Source organism: Echinops telfairi, unplaced genomic scaffold (genome assembly GCF_000313985.2).
Source record: "Echinops telfairi isolate 266 unplaced genomic scaffold, ASM31398v2 ScPeMD7_7458;HRSCAF=8496, whole genome shotgun sequence".
In the NCBI taxonomy this organism is placed as follows: Eukaryota; Metazoa; Chordata; class Mammalia; order Afrosoricida; family Tenrecidae; genus Echinops; species Echinops telfairi.
In genome coordinates this window covers 11507288-11523828 of record NW_022111358.1, presented here as the reverse complement: position 1 = coordinate 11523828, position 16541 = coordinate 11507288, and the positions used below count along the sequence as shown (strand labels likewise).

Sequence of the window (16541 nt, the reverse complement as noted above, 5' to 3'; positions counted from 1 at the left end):
CGCCCCCAAATGGCTAATGGTTTTAGACTGCTGACCTTGCAGTTAGAAGCAAAATTTGTACCCCACAACATGGCCAGGTCCCCACAACATAACTAGGGTCCAGCTATTCATTAGGTCCTACGTGCTAACCAAGAGATTGGAGTTTTGAGTAATCCCAGAAGGAAAGGTCTGGCATCTGAAAAAGCAGTCACTGAAAACCTCCTGGTGCACATATGTGGTCGCTGTGACTTGGAACTGACTGGCCCAGGAGAGGGAGGAGGGGCCCTTAACCCATATTAGAGATGGGGATTGATGGAGGAAAGGTTAAGACAATCAATTTTTGAAAAAGAACTGGAAGTAATCATAGAGAGAACAGTTAAGTGTATTTCACATGTAGGAAAACAGAATGTCCAAGGGCCAGAAGTTTGAAAGAGTGTGGTCAATGTGGAGTCATTTTTGGCACAACTGGATATAAGTTGTGGGGCAAGTGGAAGGAGGCAGCAAAACACACAGGAAGAAGATAGAGCCAATAAAAGTTGATATTGGCCAAGAAGAGAGGAGAGAGCCAAAGATAAAACCCATGTTTAAGATTTGGTAAATGGTTGTGGTAGGAACCACAAGGTAGGAAAAATAAACACTTTCTTTTGCTTTAGGTAGAAATATATTGAGTTTAATTTTATGCAGTGAATTTGAGATGCTTTGGGGCATTCAGATAGAGATGTCTAGTTGGCAATAGAATATATAAGTTTTGTTGAAAGAAAGAGATCTTAGGTAGATATATCATTATGTTTTTCAAGGTTAGCCTGGTGTAGAGATCTTGGGAATTCCATTTCTTTATAGCCACATTCATGTTTCTTCTATCTCACTGATGTGCAATTGATTTCAAGTCATAGTGACCCTATAGGATGGAACAGAAATGGGGTTTTCCAGTCTATGGAAGCTGCTTGCTACATCTTTTTCCTGTGGAGTAGCTAATGAGTTTGAGCCACTGACCTTTAAGTTAACAGCCAAATGTGCCAGCAGGGCTCTGGTTTCTTCTACATGTCCCTCACATGTGTTTAATGTATGTATTCTTAAAATTAAGAGAATATGTGCGACCATCAATTTTAGTATAATCACACCAAAAAGAAACTTCAGGCCTATTATCCATCATTTTCCATTCTCCCCTTCTCCTCTTCCTCCCTTACGGAATCACTAATCCATTGTGGTAGCTGCACAGTTTCATGTCATCCTTTTACAATGAAGACATAAAAGTGTAGAGGTGGAGTCTGGCCTGTCAATCAGGTCACAGCTTGATGGTGCCTCCTTGTAGGCATGACCTTCTTATAAGGAGGGTCCTGGGAACTTTCCTCCCGCCCCACCCCCCCACCTTCACCTTCTTGCTGGTTGACCCAGATGGGGGACAGAGCCCTGGAGATGAATCCACCGCCACTGGATCCACAAGACTTTGCACCCACCTGCCTGTGATCTTCTTGCATTCTGCATCATTGCTTGTGACTGTGTGAGTATGAAGAAGGACTGAGGGACTAGTATAGGGACTTGAGTTGGACTGGGCTGGGATGTTTTCCTGATATATACAGCTTCTTGATATAAGAGCTTTCTTACACATACATGAGTGTAACTAGTTTTGTTTCTTTAGTCAACCCAGCCTCCCACACTGTTTTCTGTCTCTACTGACTTGTCTATTCTGAACATGTTATATACATGAAATCATGTGATCTTTTGTGACTTCTTTGTCTTGTTTTTGAAGTTCATCCATATTGTAACATGTATTAGTATTTAACTTCTTTTTTAAAAACTTATTTTATATATATATTCATATATCTCAAAACATTAGTGACTTTTACATTTTAAATGTGTAATTTAATGGCACTTATATTCATTATGTTTTTTCAACTATGACCACTATCAATTTTCTAATTTTTCTTTTTTTTTAAAATCATTTTATTGGGGGGCTCATACAACTCTTATCGTAATCCATATATACATCCAATGTGTCAAGCACATTTGTACATCTGTTGCTGTTAATAAACTATTTTTTAATAAAAAAAATTTTTAATCGTTTTATAGGTGCTCATACTACTCTTATCACAATCCATATATACATCAATTGTGTAGAGCACATTTGTGCATTAATTGTCCCAATTTTCTAATTTTTCTACCACCCTAATTGTCCCTTAAGTCCTTGCCTCTCCCAGCTATTTTGTAAAACTGGGATAAAAAAATAAGTGTTTATCTGTTTTTCTTTATATGAAACCCAGGATAGATAAATCTAAAACAACAATACGTGGACTAATAGTCTCTTGGGGTTGTGGCAGGGGAGACTGGGGAAAATGGGGAATAGTGAGCACAATAAAGAAGAAAATGTTCTAAAATTGATTGCACAACTCTTTTAAACACGGTTACTGCTGAATTGTGTACTATGTGAACTGTATGTCAATGAAACTGAATGCAGAAGGCGTTAATTAAAAAGATGGTGAGAATGATGATGGCAACATATGTACAAATGTGCTGGACACAAATGATATATGTATGGATTGTGAAAAGAGTTGTATGAGCCCCTAATAACACGACCTAAAAATAAATAAATAATTAAAAATTTAAAAGATGGTCAACTCGCTAAAATGTAAGATATGAATGGTCGTACACAAACAGAAACATAAAAGCCGCACATGTATCTTGCCAGAAATAAATTCCAAGTTTTAAATCAAGGAATTTAAAATATGAAACCAAAAAAACTGATATTGCACACTCAAAGTTGAGTGTACTATACTCTGTGGACAAAATAGCTCACTAATTTATTAAAAAGTGAGATGGAGAGATATTGACAACATACTGAATCAGCTACTGTACCTATAATTAAAATAGTATATGAAACATTAAAGTTCTGTTTATGTGTTAGCGTATTCGAACGAACAGAAATTTGAAGACCTAAAAGCTATTGCTCTCATCTTATACAAGAAAGACATGACTAAAGAACTGTTTTTAGATTACTCAATTATGATTTCTGTGGGAAGTCAACACTGCATTATTACACTACAATATCAAATTATATGTGCCTTGCCTACAGAGTTTGTCCACAGTCAACTCTCTGGGCCTTATATAAGGACATGAAGTCATCATAGCAACATAATGTACTCAGCTATAACAAATCAGATTTAGCAGTGGCAAAAGAAATAAAAATTGGCATGCAGGTGTGTATAGAGTTGAAATTGCAGGAGCTGACATTTAAGATAAACAAAGGGGAGAGAAGTTAGGAGAGTAAAAATATGAATACAGGCAGGAAAATATTAGAGTAGGGAGTAATAGTTTTCTTAATCATAGTTACTTCTTATTGTAGATGCTGTTATTTTTTATTATTAAAGACGCTGTTTAATGTGTTCAACTCTGTCCTACCTGTTTCCCGGCTGGGGACGGCTTGCTTGGGAAGAAGCAGACAACTCTTGGAAATCACGGAAGGAGTCATCAAGAGACCCTGGCTTGGAAGCATCTTGAAAATCTTGGAAGTCGTCTTCTTCGGGCTTGACCATCTAAGTTGAGAGAGGACATTTCAACAGAAAAGCATCCGATTACGACAAACCCCACTGTCAATCACATGAACCGCACCCTAAATTCCCCAACTTAGCTACAGCTCCCTAATTTCAGAAGAACAGTCTTCAGACATACAATCGATGTAAGTCCTTAAGGGAAAAAATCTTTTAGGTACTCTCTGGTACAAATGGTAAATTCTGGTTTAAAGAATGAATCTTTGCAATTTAAAAATAGCTGAATTGCATTTATTGGGTTACTGGGCAAACCAGACTGTAAAAATAAAGAAACAAACAAAAAACTAAACAAAAAGACTAAACCCACTGATCCTGAAATCGGATCATTTTGTATTACCAAGTTTGTTGTAAAGAAACCTGAGCGTATGAGTATATTGTTCTACACTTTAAAACAACATAGTTGGGGGACAGTGGTCAGTGAAAGATATGAAAACAATAATAATTTATAATTTATCAAAGGGCCACGAGGGTGGGAGTGGTGGAGGGAGAGTAAAAAGAGGAGCTGATACCAAGGGCTCAAATAGAAAGTAAATGCTTAGAAAATGATGATGGCAACATATGTACAACCATGCTTGATACAATTTGATGTATGGAATGTTATATGAGCTGTAAAAAGCCCCAAATAAAATGATTTTGAAAAAACAAACAAACAAACAAACAAACAAAAACCCAACACAGTCATGTAATATGGGCGTCTTTCCATGCAGCACGTGTGGCTCTCTCTCAATAGCTTACCACTGTATGTATGAACCACAACTGATCTAATCTTTTTCCTGATCGACTTTTAGTTGTTTCTAATATTTCACTCTCACAAGCAATGCTACAACAAATCTCCTTGCCTGTCTCTGCTAATTTGAATTACTAGTAGATACCTAAGAATGCGACTGCTAGGCCAAAAGACAAAGACATTTAAATTTTGATAGCTATTGCCAAATCCACCTTCCAAGAAGGTTGCATAAATAAATCTGTCATAAAGGCTCCCAGTGTAACAAGTTTTGCTAATCTGAGGAGTGAAAAGTAAACCAGCAGTTTAACTTTAGGTTTAGCAGTTTCCTCAAAATGCAGAGTCAAACATTTATTTTATTAGGTTGAAGTTAAAGGTTAAGATGTCTTCACTAGAAAGAACTATAAACTATAAATCTTTAGCTAAAACTATAAATCTTTAGCTAAAATTCAAATAATTTAAGGTTTAAGAAGTAGCTTTATGTTTTAAAAATAATATAAAATTAAACTTTTTCATCTCAAGTGTCCATCAGAATCCAGCAATATTCTGTACGTAGGCCTGGAGAAAACGTCCAGATTCACTTTCAGGAATTACTTGGAATTAGCAAAGCTAGCTTCTCCATTTACCTGATTTGCTGGGTAAGCTGGCAAGAAGCCACCGGAAGGCTGGGCTGCAGCTCCACCCATTGGTCCAACAAGGTTAATGCCCATGACTGGCTGTCCCAGGTTGAGAGGGATGGAGGCTGCAGGGCCCGAAGGCATCACTGTTGTGGGCTGGCTCACTGGGGCCGTAAGAGTCATAGGAAAGCCACTTAAAGTTGGAATAGGAGCCGAAGGAAACTGGCTTATAGTGTCTGGACTCATGGTGGGAACTCCTCTCTACAAAGAACAGGAGAGAAATGAAAACATTCTGGGTGACTGCCAACCACAGACAATCAAACCCCGGAACACAGAGATCTAAATGTTAAACCTGGAGTCCCAGTATGTTTCTACTCTCTCCCCAAACTTAACAAGTTCACATGCCCATCCCTCAAACGAACACTGAATGTAAAACGTAATACTTAGCAAAGAAATTGCCATCACCTTATCAGTTCTGACATTTTCCTCTTTGGCAATTTTGGTTAATTCACCATACTCAAACCATTCAAAGTAATTTTGTAATATGGGAAAACTGAGGAAACTGTGAATACATATCGAGTTCTAAGGAATTTAAAACAAGGGTGTCAAAAGGAGTAATTTTGCCCACTCCAGACTGGTTCTCCAGTTCTGAAGGGACACAGCTAACTTTACTAACATCCAGAAAATGTCAACATACTCCACAGCCTTTACACAAAAGAAACCTTGCTAGTATGGACATCATACAAGCAGTACTGTATCCTGAAGTTGATCTGAGTTTCAATGTAAAGAATTCTACAATGCTATAATAAAAAAAAGAAATCTATAGTCTTTCAATTTACATTGAAAAGTTACTCAATCTAACTCATAGGTTCCCAAATTTACTTGGCCTACTGCCCCCTTTCAGAAAAACAAAAACAAAGAAACAACTCGGCACCCCTGCTGGCAATAAAAACGTTTGTACTATAGCCCATAATTCAGGAGAAAGTTAGAGATAACTATTTTGCAGCCCGCTTGGATGGTTCTAGCGCCCCCTAGTGGGTAGCATCACCCTCTCTGGGAAGCATTGTCTACCTGTGTTACTGCTATCATAGCCAGAACAGTGTAAAGTTCTTCTTTAGTAAGTTTGCCAGGTGTCGTTCGATTAGCTAAGGCCCATATCTGTCCAAGAGTTTCCCTGGGAAGTCCAGATGACATCAGAATGGGATAGAGTTTAGCAGTATCTATTCCAGTTGGAGTCATTGTGGTTTCTAAAATTTTCTTATAGGCATCTATTAAAAGAAAGACCATATTACAAATGTAAATGCATTATACAGGATTGATCTTTTCTACCATTGCTATACAAAAATAACTTTCAATCAAACTTCTTTACTAGAACATTTCTAATTCAAAGCCATCACAAGGTTCAAACTACTGCCAGATATCCAGCAGAAAATTAGAGTCTAATGCTTAGAAGAGAGGTCAGAATTTGGTGCTGGAGATAAAGATTTAGGGCTGAAGGTAAGAGAGAGTCTTCTAATTCATAGAAGATTGTAATGACAATAGATGTAGGCGGTATAAGCTGACACTGTGTACTTTAAAAGAGAAGTCTGAAAGTAACAATGATAAGGACAGCTTGAAAACAGCAGTAAGCAGCTAGAATTGTACCACTAGCACAATGGATCAGAGGCTGAGAGAAAAGACCATTGGGGAGAGTGCTATGGAAATAGAACCTCCAGGGAAAGATCTACTTTCAGGTAAGATGAGGGAGCACAACAAATGTCTGAATATCAGGAGTGACCACTGAGGAAGGTGGCTATGTAAAGTAAAGGGCACCTACACTGCACGGGCCCACCTATATTCAGCAATTATTTGTTGTTTGCCTTAAATTCAAACTTAACAGGGCACTTTGTTTATTTATTTGCTAAATCTGACAACCCTAGTTAGAGGAACTACTAGGGATGAAATTGGGGAGACAAAGGAAAAATGTTTAACATACAAATTTTACTTCTAGAATTATAAATTTACTTATTTATTTTTCAGAATTATAAATTAAGAGCCTGGCAATTAAAATAAGTATTTTGGTAAGAAAGTAGGTATGCACACATATATGGCTAGAAGGTATGTCTAGAAGAAATACAAGTCAGCAGAAAGTGACAAGAGCTCCAAAGCATACCAAGATCTCAATTTTTCCCTACTTATTAAGAGTTTGTATTTTATTGCTTTAAAAAATTATTTTATTGGGGGCTTTTACAGCTCTTATAACATTTCATACATACCAAACATATTTGTACATATGTTGCCATCATCGCAATCGGTTCCCCCTTCAAGATCTCAATTTTTGTAATTGTTACTATTTGGTTTAAGGGCAAGAGAAGAGGAGGAAAGGGGGAAATTGTGTAATGGGCAATTAGAATAAACACTATTGTATGTATGTATAACTGAAGTCCCAATTGTTTATGTGATTATGATACAAACAAGAAATGGTTTCCTTCCATAGAAATCCAGCCCTGGAATCTTGTGTTAAGTTTACTTTAATCAACTATAAAGGAGAAAGATTAGTCCATGCCAACATAGAAAATTGAAGATCTAATGAAAATGTTTTGAGATTGACGAAAATTAAGCAAGTTACAATATGCATATGCTGTTATAATAGTTATTAGCCTATGCACATCAACCTAGGTTTAAATAAACTACTCCCTTATGTTCAATTGATTAATATCACAAATTGTGCACCTCAGTGAACTGTTTTTTCTTTTTGCTAAATAGTAATCACATAAAGAAAAAAAGTAAACATCACCTTCCAATGCAGAATGATGCCACCTGGTCTTATACTCTATGTAACATCACATGACAAAGATGTCAGAGTATCTTAGCAATAGGAACTAATGAATAACAGTTCAGAAAACAAATATTTATTAAAACCGTAGTGCAACTAATTAAATTAATTAAACACTAACATAATTTAACAAGTATGAAATATTTCATGTCTTTTAATGGACAAGTCCAAAGAAGCTTTTAAAAATCAAAGTATTAAAAAAGTCCATACTACTGTCATCAAGTAGATTCTGACTCAAGGTGATCCAAAGAACAGAGTAGAACTTTAGGGGAGCAAAAAGCCTCATCTTTTTCTGGCAAAGAAGCTGGTAGATTTGAACTGCTAACCTTCCCATAAACAGCCCCCAGTGCCCCCAGGGTTTCTTTAAATACAAGTATATGATGGTCAGTAAAACATCAAAGCAAAACATTTGACTACATTTATAGTGTTTTCTATAGGATGCAGTCTGAGAAAACACTGAATTTATAGAACTTTTTGTACTCCATAAATATTTTTTTAAGAAAACAAGCTACAATTCCTTCTGTATATTTTTAAACCACAATAGGAAACACTCGCAACTATATTTACAAGCTCTAAAACAAAATGATTCAAATAGGGATCCTGAGCAAAGACACTCTTACCTGGAACCAAACTCTCATTGTAAATCCAAGGAGGCCTTCTCTGCTGAATGGGGTCCTGTGGAGGAAATACTCCCACACCTACAAGAGAAGAGGTGTTATCTCTGCTGTGTGCACTGCTTCTGTGGAAGACAGGCAATCACAGCAAGTATCTTTTTTTTATACAGGAGAACCCTGGCTGGAGACACTTAAAAAAAAAAGTCACCAATACAGCTACGATATTTCTTCTCTACATAACTCTTATATATTAACTATGTCCTCAAGAATATATTAAAAAAGCTAAAGGGTACCAAATCAATATTCCAAATCATAGGAGGCTGTGCCATCTTGGGTATAATATAAATTAACGAAACAAAAGACAGGTGGGAGGTTAAAAACATGTCTAAAAAATTTAATTGCCCCAAGCTTTACATATGCCATTTAATACTACTTCTTCACAAAAGTTGATTTTTTAATTTGAATATGAAAAGTGCTGCCTAAGACGTACATGGATTTTGACTTTGCTTGTGTTTTAGCACAATTCAATCATTTCTTGCCCAGTAAGATGTCTTCTAACAGTTTGTCTCCTGGGCTGCCTAGATTTGAATAGTTGTCTGTGAGCAGAATTGACAATGTTTGGATTGTTTAGACAGTAGTGCATAGGATTTATTTCAGGGAAAGCAAAACTATCTTCTCATTGGTGACTTTTTCAGCTGTGATTTTAACTTCTCAATCTTTCTGGAAGCACAGAAATTGTAAAGGAGGGGAAAAAGATTTTTTGCAAAATAAGAGGAAAGGGAATTTAAAAACAGGAATGATTTTGATTAAGAAAATTGGTTATTGAGATCACTTTTTAAAAAGGCATTAAGAGTGTGTTGAAAGAATTCAGAGCAAAATCTTAGTGGTTAATTAGAGAAAGGGATGCATTAGATTTACTTTAAGCAAGATTTCAACTAGCAAAATCAAGCAGCATTCACTTTAAGATTAATGCTTAAGATGTTAGCATTTAAGCAACGTTTGGTTAAACAATTTTTTTTTTTTTTTTCTGAATGTTTCATGAGCTCACCACTCTCTTCAATGGCCAGGTTTTGGTCTGAAGTCTTTTCTGCTTCTGCTGTGGTGGCACCACTTACACGTCCATCTACAGCACCCCTGCTCCTGGCCGTTAACCTGGGATGGCTCTGACTGGAAGCTGGGCCAAGGGCTTTGTGCCCCCCTTCAGAAGTACTTAGTTTAATTTGCTCCTGCCCAGATGTGCTCATGTCACAAGATACTAGGAGTTTCTCCTCCAAGGAAGGGCCTAAACAAACAGCACGAAGAATTATTGGTATATAACTGCCTATTTCTTTTCAATTGCCCATTCCACCCCCATATGCTTACAGGGGAGGTCCTGTCACGTTAAAAACTTGCGTATCATTCAAGTACTAACAATTCATATAGAACTTCAAAGAGATTTCAGAGAACATAAACATCTATTATCTACATTGATTCACAAGAATCCTACGAAGGAGTAGGGAGACAGGTGTGATGGAGAATACGAACTTAGAAATCTGAAGACCTACAAAAGGTCAAGACCCTTCTACTAATTACACGGGAGACCTCGGCCAGGAACTTTATCTCTGGGACGTTGTCAGAACTCTCAGGTGACTGAGTATGAATCAAGTACACGTCTCCTAACACTCGCCTCTACCCCAAGATCCAAGCCCAAGCTCAGAGCCATGCAGTCAATGCTGACTCACAGAACCCTCCAGGACAGAGTAGAACTGCCCCGGGGGTTTCTGAGGCTATATATCTTTAGGAGAGCACAAGTCTCCCCTTCCTCCCTCAGAGCAGTGGTGGGCTGGAATTGCTGACCTTGCATTTCGCAGCCTAATGCAGCATCCATTATGCCACCTGGGTTCCTTATCTCAAGGTGTGTGTGTGTGTGTGTGTGTGTGTGAATCTCAAACGTAAAACAACAAAATCAAAAGAAAACATTGTCCTTGCTACAGGACAGGGTAGAACCGCCCTACAGAGCTTACAAGGCTGCCAATCCTTACAGAAATAGATCGCCGCCACATAGCTCTCCCACAGAGCGGAGCGGCTTATGGGTTCAAGCCCCAGGCCTTGCTGCTCACGTCAGTGCTTAAAGGATAGAACTGAGGAAGACTCGCCCAGGGGCAAATTGACTTCTGATCCCAAGTGAAATGTCACGAAACCAGATCAAAACAAAACACATTCTAAAGAAGTTTTCCTTGGCGTATTATTCTTCAAAAAATGATATTTGTGATTTTCCCAAACAAAAGAGCAATCTCCTTAAGAAATCAGGTTGTCTTTAAAATTCCAAGGTATTTTTAAAAGTTCTTAACCGTGGACCAAATGTTTAAAATCACTTTTCTGGAATATGAGGCCCTCAGAATTGAGAGTTTTAGACTTTTATTTTAGTTCCTTTCAAAAATACTCATATAATTCTTTACCAATGTCACTACGTTATTTCTTTTAACAGAAGTAAATGTTCTTAGATTTGCATAAGAATGTTTTCATTAACAATGCTAGGAGTTACCTGCTCTCTGTACAATGTGTTAGACTGAAGCAGTAGAGAAATAAGGAATTTGCCCAGGAATACCAGATAAGGCAAGAGACACTGGATTCTGACCTGGAGGGAGAGGCTGTGGCCCAGCCTTCTGTGTATGCAACTGGCCCCCTGGGGTGGTGGGGTGGAAAGACTGAAAAGTGGAAGAAGGCCCACATTGGGGAACTTCAACAGGCCCCTGCATAAAGTCACTGAATTCTTCTTCGTCAAGAAAAGTAGATGAGGAGACAGTGACAGAAGAATGAGATGATGTGGGGTAATCTGCAAAATGGAAAATGGCAATGAAATACACAGACATGGAAAGCAACGGGGAAAAGAAATCAAAATGTAGTACAATTCCAAAAGAATATACTGAAACACGGAATAGTGGAGTTGAACCATAGATGAAATTACACAATGCATACAAAAACAATTTGATAACTACTATGTACAATTTTATGTCTTTTTAAAAGGGGGTGTGTGTGTCTTATAACTATTTTGCATTTAGTTCATGTTGGGTCGGATCAGAACTAGGCAGCCGCCGTTTGGACTACGCTGAAGCAGATTCGGCCCTGCACGTGCTTCCCTACATGTCCCAGAGGTCAGCAGCAGTCGGAGCCAGAGAAGATAACCGGTGAAACCTGATGTTTCTGGTTCAAAGAAAGCCTCCTGGAGTCCACAAGCAATTCTCCCAGTTTCCAGACCCCATATGCTAATTGCCATACATTCCTCACCACCCCTTTAAAAACCCTCACCCCCAGCTGCTGAGCACGACTTCCCTGACCTGTAGGCCTAGGTCACGGAACCTCATCCGGGAGCTCCCCTAACCCCTAATAAAGCTATTTTCTGTTTCTGCTCTCCTTTGTCCTGTCAGTTATGTCCGTCTTCCTCTCTGTTCCTCAGTTTTCTGCCTTTACAGTTCAAAAACAAACAAGAAAAATTGCCCTAAAGAAATGAGGACCTGATGCCGAGGGCTTAAGTGGAGAGCAAATGTTTTGAGAATGATGAGGGCAATGAATGTACAAATGTGCTTTACACAATTGATGTGTGTATGGATTGTGATAAGAGTTGTATGACCCTAATAAAACGACCAAAAAAGAAAGAAAAACTGCCCTAAAACTCAACACATCTTCCTTTTTTCGATTAGGTTCAAACTACTTTTTTTTCTTTTTTCCTAGGTAAAGCTAGCAATAATTTACATCAAAGTGGTGATTATTTTTGAAACCCAAATTTGTTTATCTGGGTGATACTCTCTCCAGAAACAGATATAAGAAAACCTATTCATATGTTGCTGGAATCACTACATTTTGGAGAAATAAATACCCCAAGGTTTAAATTTCATGATGACGGTAAGGAACAAAGCACAATACAATCTGTACTTTTTGGAATAGCATGCTTGATCCACATACTTTACATGAATCACATTTCAATAAAGTTATACTATAATCAGTTATATAACAAGATCATTAAACATATTACCAACGTGATATTTACTTGTGAAAAGCACAAAAGTTGAGAGACCATACAGTGCTCAAGGAAACAATTCAATGATCCATTTATGAAAATTAACTTTGGCCAAGGACAATGTATAAAGGAACTTTGGTACTAAAGGATAAAAAGAGCACTATGGTTTAAAATCAGGGAAAGTGTGCGTCTGGGTTGGATCCTTTCACCACACTAATTCAATCTTTGTACTGAGCAAATAATCCAAGAAGCTGGACTACATGATGAAAGAGGAGGAGGCAACAGGATTGGAGGAAGGCCATCAACAAACTGTGAGATGCATTGGACACGAATTTGCTTGCTGAAAGGGAAGAGGACATGAAACATTTACTGGTGAAGATCAAAGACTACAGTCTTCAGTACGGATGACAAGTCAGTGTTAAAAACCAAAAATCTTCACAGCTTAACCAAGAGACAACATGATAAATGGAGAAAAGATTGAAGTTGTCAAACGATTACATTTTACTTGGATCCACAATCAAAGCCTACGGAAATAGTAGTCAAGAAATCAAATGCCACTTTGGGCAAATCTGCAGCATCAGACTTCTTTAAAATGTTAAAAAGTAAGCTGTCCTGACAGGAAGTCATGGTATTTTCAATTGCTTCATTTGCACGTGAAAGGTGAGTAATGAATATGCACGTTCGGAGAAGATGGATATATTTGAATTATGGTATTGGTGAAAGATATTGAAAATACCATGAACCACCAGAAGAAAGAGCACAAATCTGTCTAGGAGGAAGTACAGCCAGAACGCTCCTTAGAAGCGAGGATGACGCTTTGGGCATGTTGTCAGATGAGACTAGTCCCTAGAAAAGGACAACGTGCTTGGTCAGAGGGTCTGCAAGAGGAATTGAAATAGTGGCTGTAACAATGGGCGCAAACATAACAATGTGTGTGACGATGGCACCGGACTGGGCAGTGTTTCACTCTGGTGGACACAGGCTCACCAAGGGTCAGAGCCAAGTTGACAGCATCCAACAGCAGTAACATGGTTTTTATATTATTAAATGAGATTACTTTAGATAATAAACCTGCTCTACTATATTAGACATGAGAATCATTAATATTATTATTGTTACTTCTTATATTTTAAATGACTTTTAACATTTATTAAAGCCTAATGTTATAGGACGGTGGGCTGTGTGATGCAAGCCATTTTCAATTAGCTGCAAACTTATACACTGGCAGTATGAACCAACAGACAGCGTATAACCGTCAAACAGCGTATAACCACCAGGCAGCGTATAACCATCAGACAGCTTATAACCATCAGACAGCGTATAACCATCAGTGTATAACCATCAAACTGTGTGAACCATCAAACAGCGCCTTAAAAGAAATGCCTGATATGCTTCCTTAAAGGTTAAAAACCAACCCTGTTGCCATCAAGTCAATTTCAGCTCCTGGGACCTTATTTGTTACTGAACAGAACTGCTTTGTAGGGCTTTTTGGCTATACTTGTATGTGTGTGACTTGAAATTTTGAAGAGCAAATTAGTTTTCCCATCAATAACTTATACACATTGTTTCATGACTGCGATTCTCTCAATGTACCAGCAGCACTCTTTCCCACTTCCTCCTTGGTTTGCTGTGCACGGTCTTCCTTCTTGCTGCCCTACTGGTCTCAGCTGGTTGGTTGGTCTGAGGAACACGTTCTTAGTGGTCACTACTGTTCCTTTCACAGACTGCGGCGAGCTGACTCCTAGGGTGGATGTGGTTCCAGGTCCATCATCTCAGGGATCCCACCAGTCTTGAGCAACCCATCAAGTCCGCTCTTTTTTGGGAATTTGAATTCTGTTCTGCATGTTTCTTTCCCGCTTTCCTGGCCCTTCTATCATGACCTTGATAAGAGGAGTCAGCTACGGCAGCTGGGCACTGTCTCATTCTTCTGGAATCAGGGTTGGGGAAGCTGTGGCTCATATGGTCCACTAGCCCTTTGGACAAAATGATTTTTTTTTCATTCTAGAGTCTTAATTTTATTTACTTTTCGTTGTTCTAGAAGTTGCATCTTAGACAGTCACTTGCAAGCTTTTAAGACCTCAGCTGCTACTCACTGAAGAAGTCTGTAGAACGCTGATCTAGACTAAATCCACCATTACTCTACTGCTAAGTTCCCAAGCCCGTGACTCACTCCTTCATGGTGTTTGGTTATGCAGAGTTTTCATAACTTGTCCCCCTCTCTGCTCTACTACATACATGACTATATTTGCAGCACACACGGCTTCAAAAACTTCGTGGGAGAATGCAATAAACTGATAATGAAAATTTTCCATGAAATTTTAAAAGTCCCCTCAGTATGTAGAAATATCCTCTGTCAAACCTATATATATCAGGGATATATGCTGTCCGATTCCAGCTTGCTTGTTTACCTCTCTACTTATAGATTACTGTTTGGTATGGTTATTGTAGGATTGTGTATGTAATGATATGTACTTGAACTCTGGTGCACCTTCCGGTGTCTTTCTTTCCCTTGCTCATATTACGCTGTTGTCCCCCTTTGGCTATAATCAGACTGCCAAGCCTTTTATTTCATGGCACTGCTATGTGGGTTCAAAGGGCTGAGTGTGAACCATTTGTGCTACACAAGGACCTATCCCAAAAGACTACAGCTAAGAATCCCCTCGGCAGCAGTTATACTCGAAACAGAGTCGTAATTGAATCAATCGCAGTATGTTCCAATGTCATAAGGAGTGGTCTTTATAAAGGAAAAAAAGGTTCTTATTTGAAAATGGGGACACTATGTGTACTCCTTCTCTTTTGGATCAGAAAAATAAAAAGTAGAAGCACTTAATGTTCTATGAAAGGCACCTACTAAATACTCAAAATTATTGCCTTAACTCATCATGTTTTAAACAAAAAGTCTTCTTGGTACAAAGCAGATATACTGGAGTGCAGAGAGTTACTCTGATGCTTTTAAAGTGCACAATGGATCTTGCCTATTTACAACAATAAGGCTACAAAGGCTCAAACCATGTTTCTTTATATTTGGCTAGAATTACCGTATATACTCGAGTATAAGCTGACCCGAATATCAGCCAAGGCACCTAATTTTACCACAAAAACTGCATTAAAAATGTGCTGAAAAACTCAGCTTATACCTGAGTATATATGGCACAATTTTATGTGATATATATTCTTAAATATATATACATACATTTAGGAAAACTCTTATTGAGAAGCCCTGGTAAAATAGTGGTAACTCATTGGGCTGCTAACTGTAAGGACAGCAGTTCGAAACCACCAGCTGCTCTATAGGAGAAAGCAGGGGCTTTCTACTCCTGTAAAGAGTGACAGTTCTACCCTGGCCTATAGGGTTGTTGTGAGTCGGCATTGACTCGATGGCAGAGAGTTAGTTAGCTTTGGTTTAAACCCTCTTAACTATATGTTATCCATAAATTGTTATGATATAGTCAAATTCCTTTGTGTAATGAATGAATTAGAGGTAAATATCTTTCTGGTAGTCTCTGTTGGGTAATACCCATATTCTGTTGAAGGACACAAACATGGATATATTTCAGTGGGTTGACCAGGTGGCTGTCCTTCTAATTTCTTGGCACAAAGGAGTGTGGGCTTTTAGTGTTTGCTGTTCACACGTCTCGTTTGGTGTTCGATCAATATCTGGAGCTTTATTTTTCATCAGTACCTTCAGCCCACCTTACACTTCTTCCTACCTCCTGAAATGACTGAAAGTTGACCAATTCTTTTTGGTTCAGTGGCTCGGTATTACTCCCATCAACTTTTGATTCTTCCTGTACCATTCAATATTTTGTCCACAGAATCCTTCAGTATTGCAATCCAAGGCTTGAATTTTGTCTTCCATTATTTTAGTTTGAGAAATGCTGAGCATGTTATTCTCTTTTGGCTAACTACAAGTTTTTACACATTTCATTACACCTTACTTTCTTCCTTTTTAAAAAAAAGTTTTACCAGAACACAATCCAAAATTATCATATAATTCAATAGTTCAATCATGTTAAAATTTGTATAATCATTACAATTAATTTTAGAGCATTTTCCTCTTTCTTGTACTCTTTGTTATTAGCTCTCTATTTTCCCCAACCCCCTTCTTTCTTTTCTTTCTTTTTTTAAATCTTCTTATTAGGGGCTCATACGACTCATCACAATCCATACATACATCAATTGTGTAAAGCACATTTGTATATTCATTGCTTTCGTCATTCTCAAAACATTTGCTCTCCACTTAAGCCCCC

At 38.1% G+C, this 16541-nt stretch overlaps 1 protein-coding gene across 9 annotated transcripts in view; it reads right to left on the bottom strand.

Moving 5' to 3' along the window:
- Positions 1 to 16541, bottom strand: part of SYNRG (synergin gamma) — a 75829-nt gene that overhangs the window by 43997 nt on the left and 15291 nt on the right. For 4 of the 9 annotated variants that reach the window (XM_045299911.1, XM_045299912.1, XM_004707363.2 and 1 more), the window contains exons 6-11: positions 10912 to 11109; positions 9343 to 9576; positions 8301 to 8378; positions 5937 to 6133; positions 4875 to 5126; positions 3376 to 3509 (exon numbers count right to left, since the gene is read on the bottom strand). In XM_045299911.1, coding sequence (XP_045155846.1) covers positions 3376 to 3509; positions 4875 to 5126; positions 5937 to 6133; positions 8301 to 8378; positions 9343 to 9576; positions 10912 to 11109 — 1093 coding nt within the window. The remainder of the gene's footprint in view (positions 1 to 3375; positions 3510 to 4874; positions 5127 to 5936; positions 6134 to 8300; positions 8379 to 9342; positions 9577 to 10911; positions 11110 to 16541) is intronic. The other 5 variants (XM_045299915.1, XM_045299916.1, XM_045299917.1 and 2 more) reach the window with 2 other exon arrangements.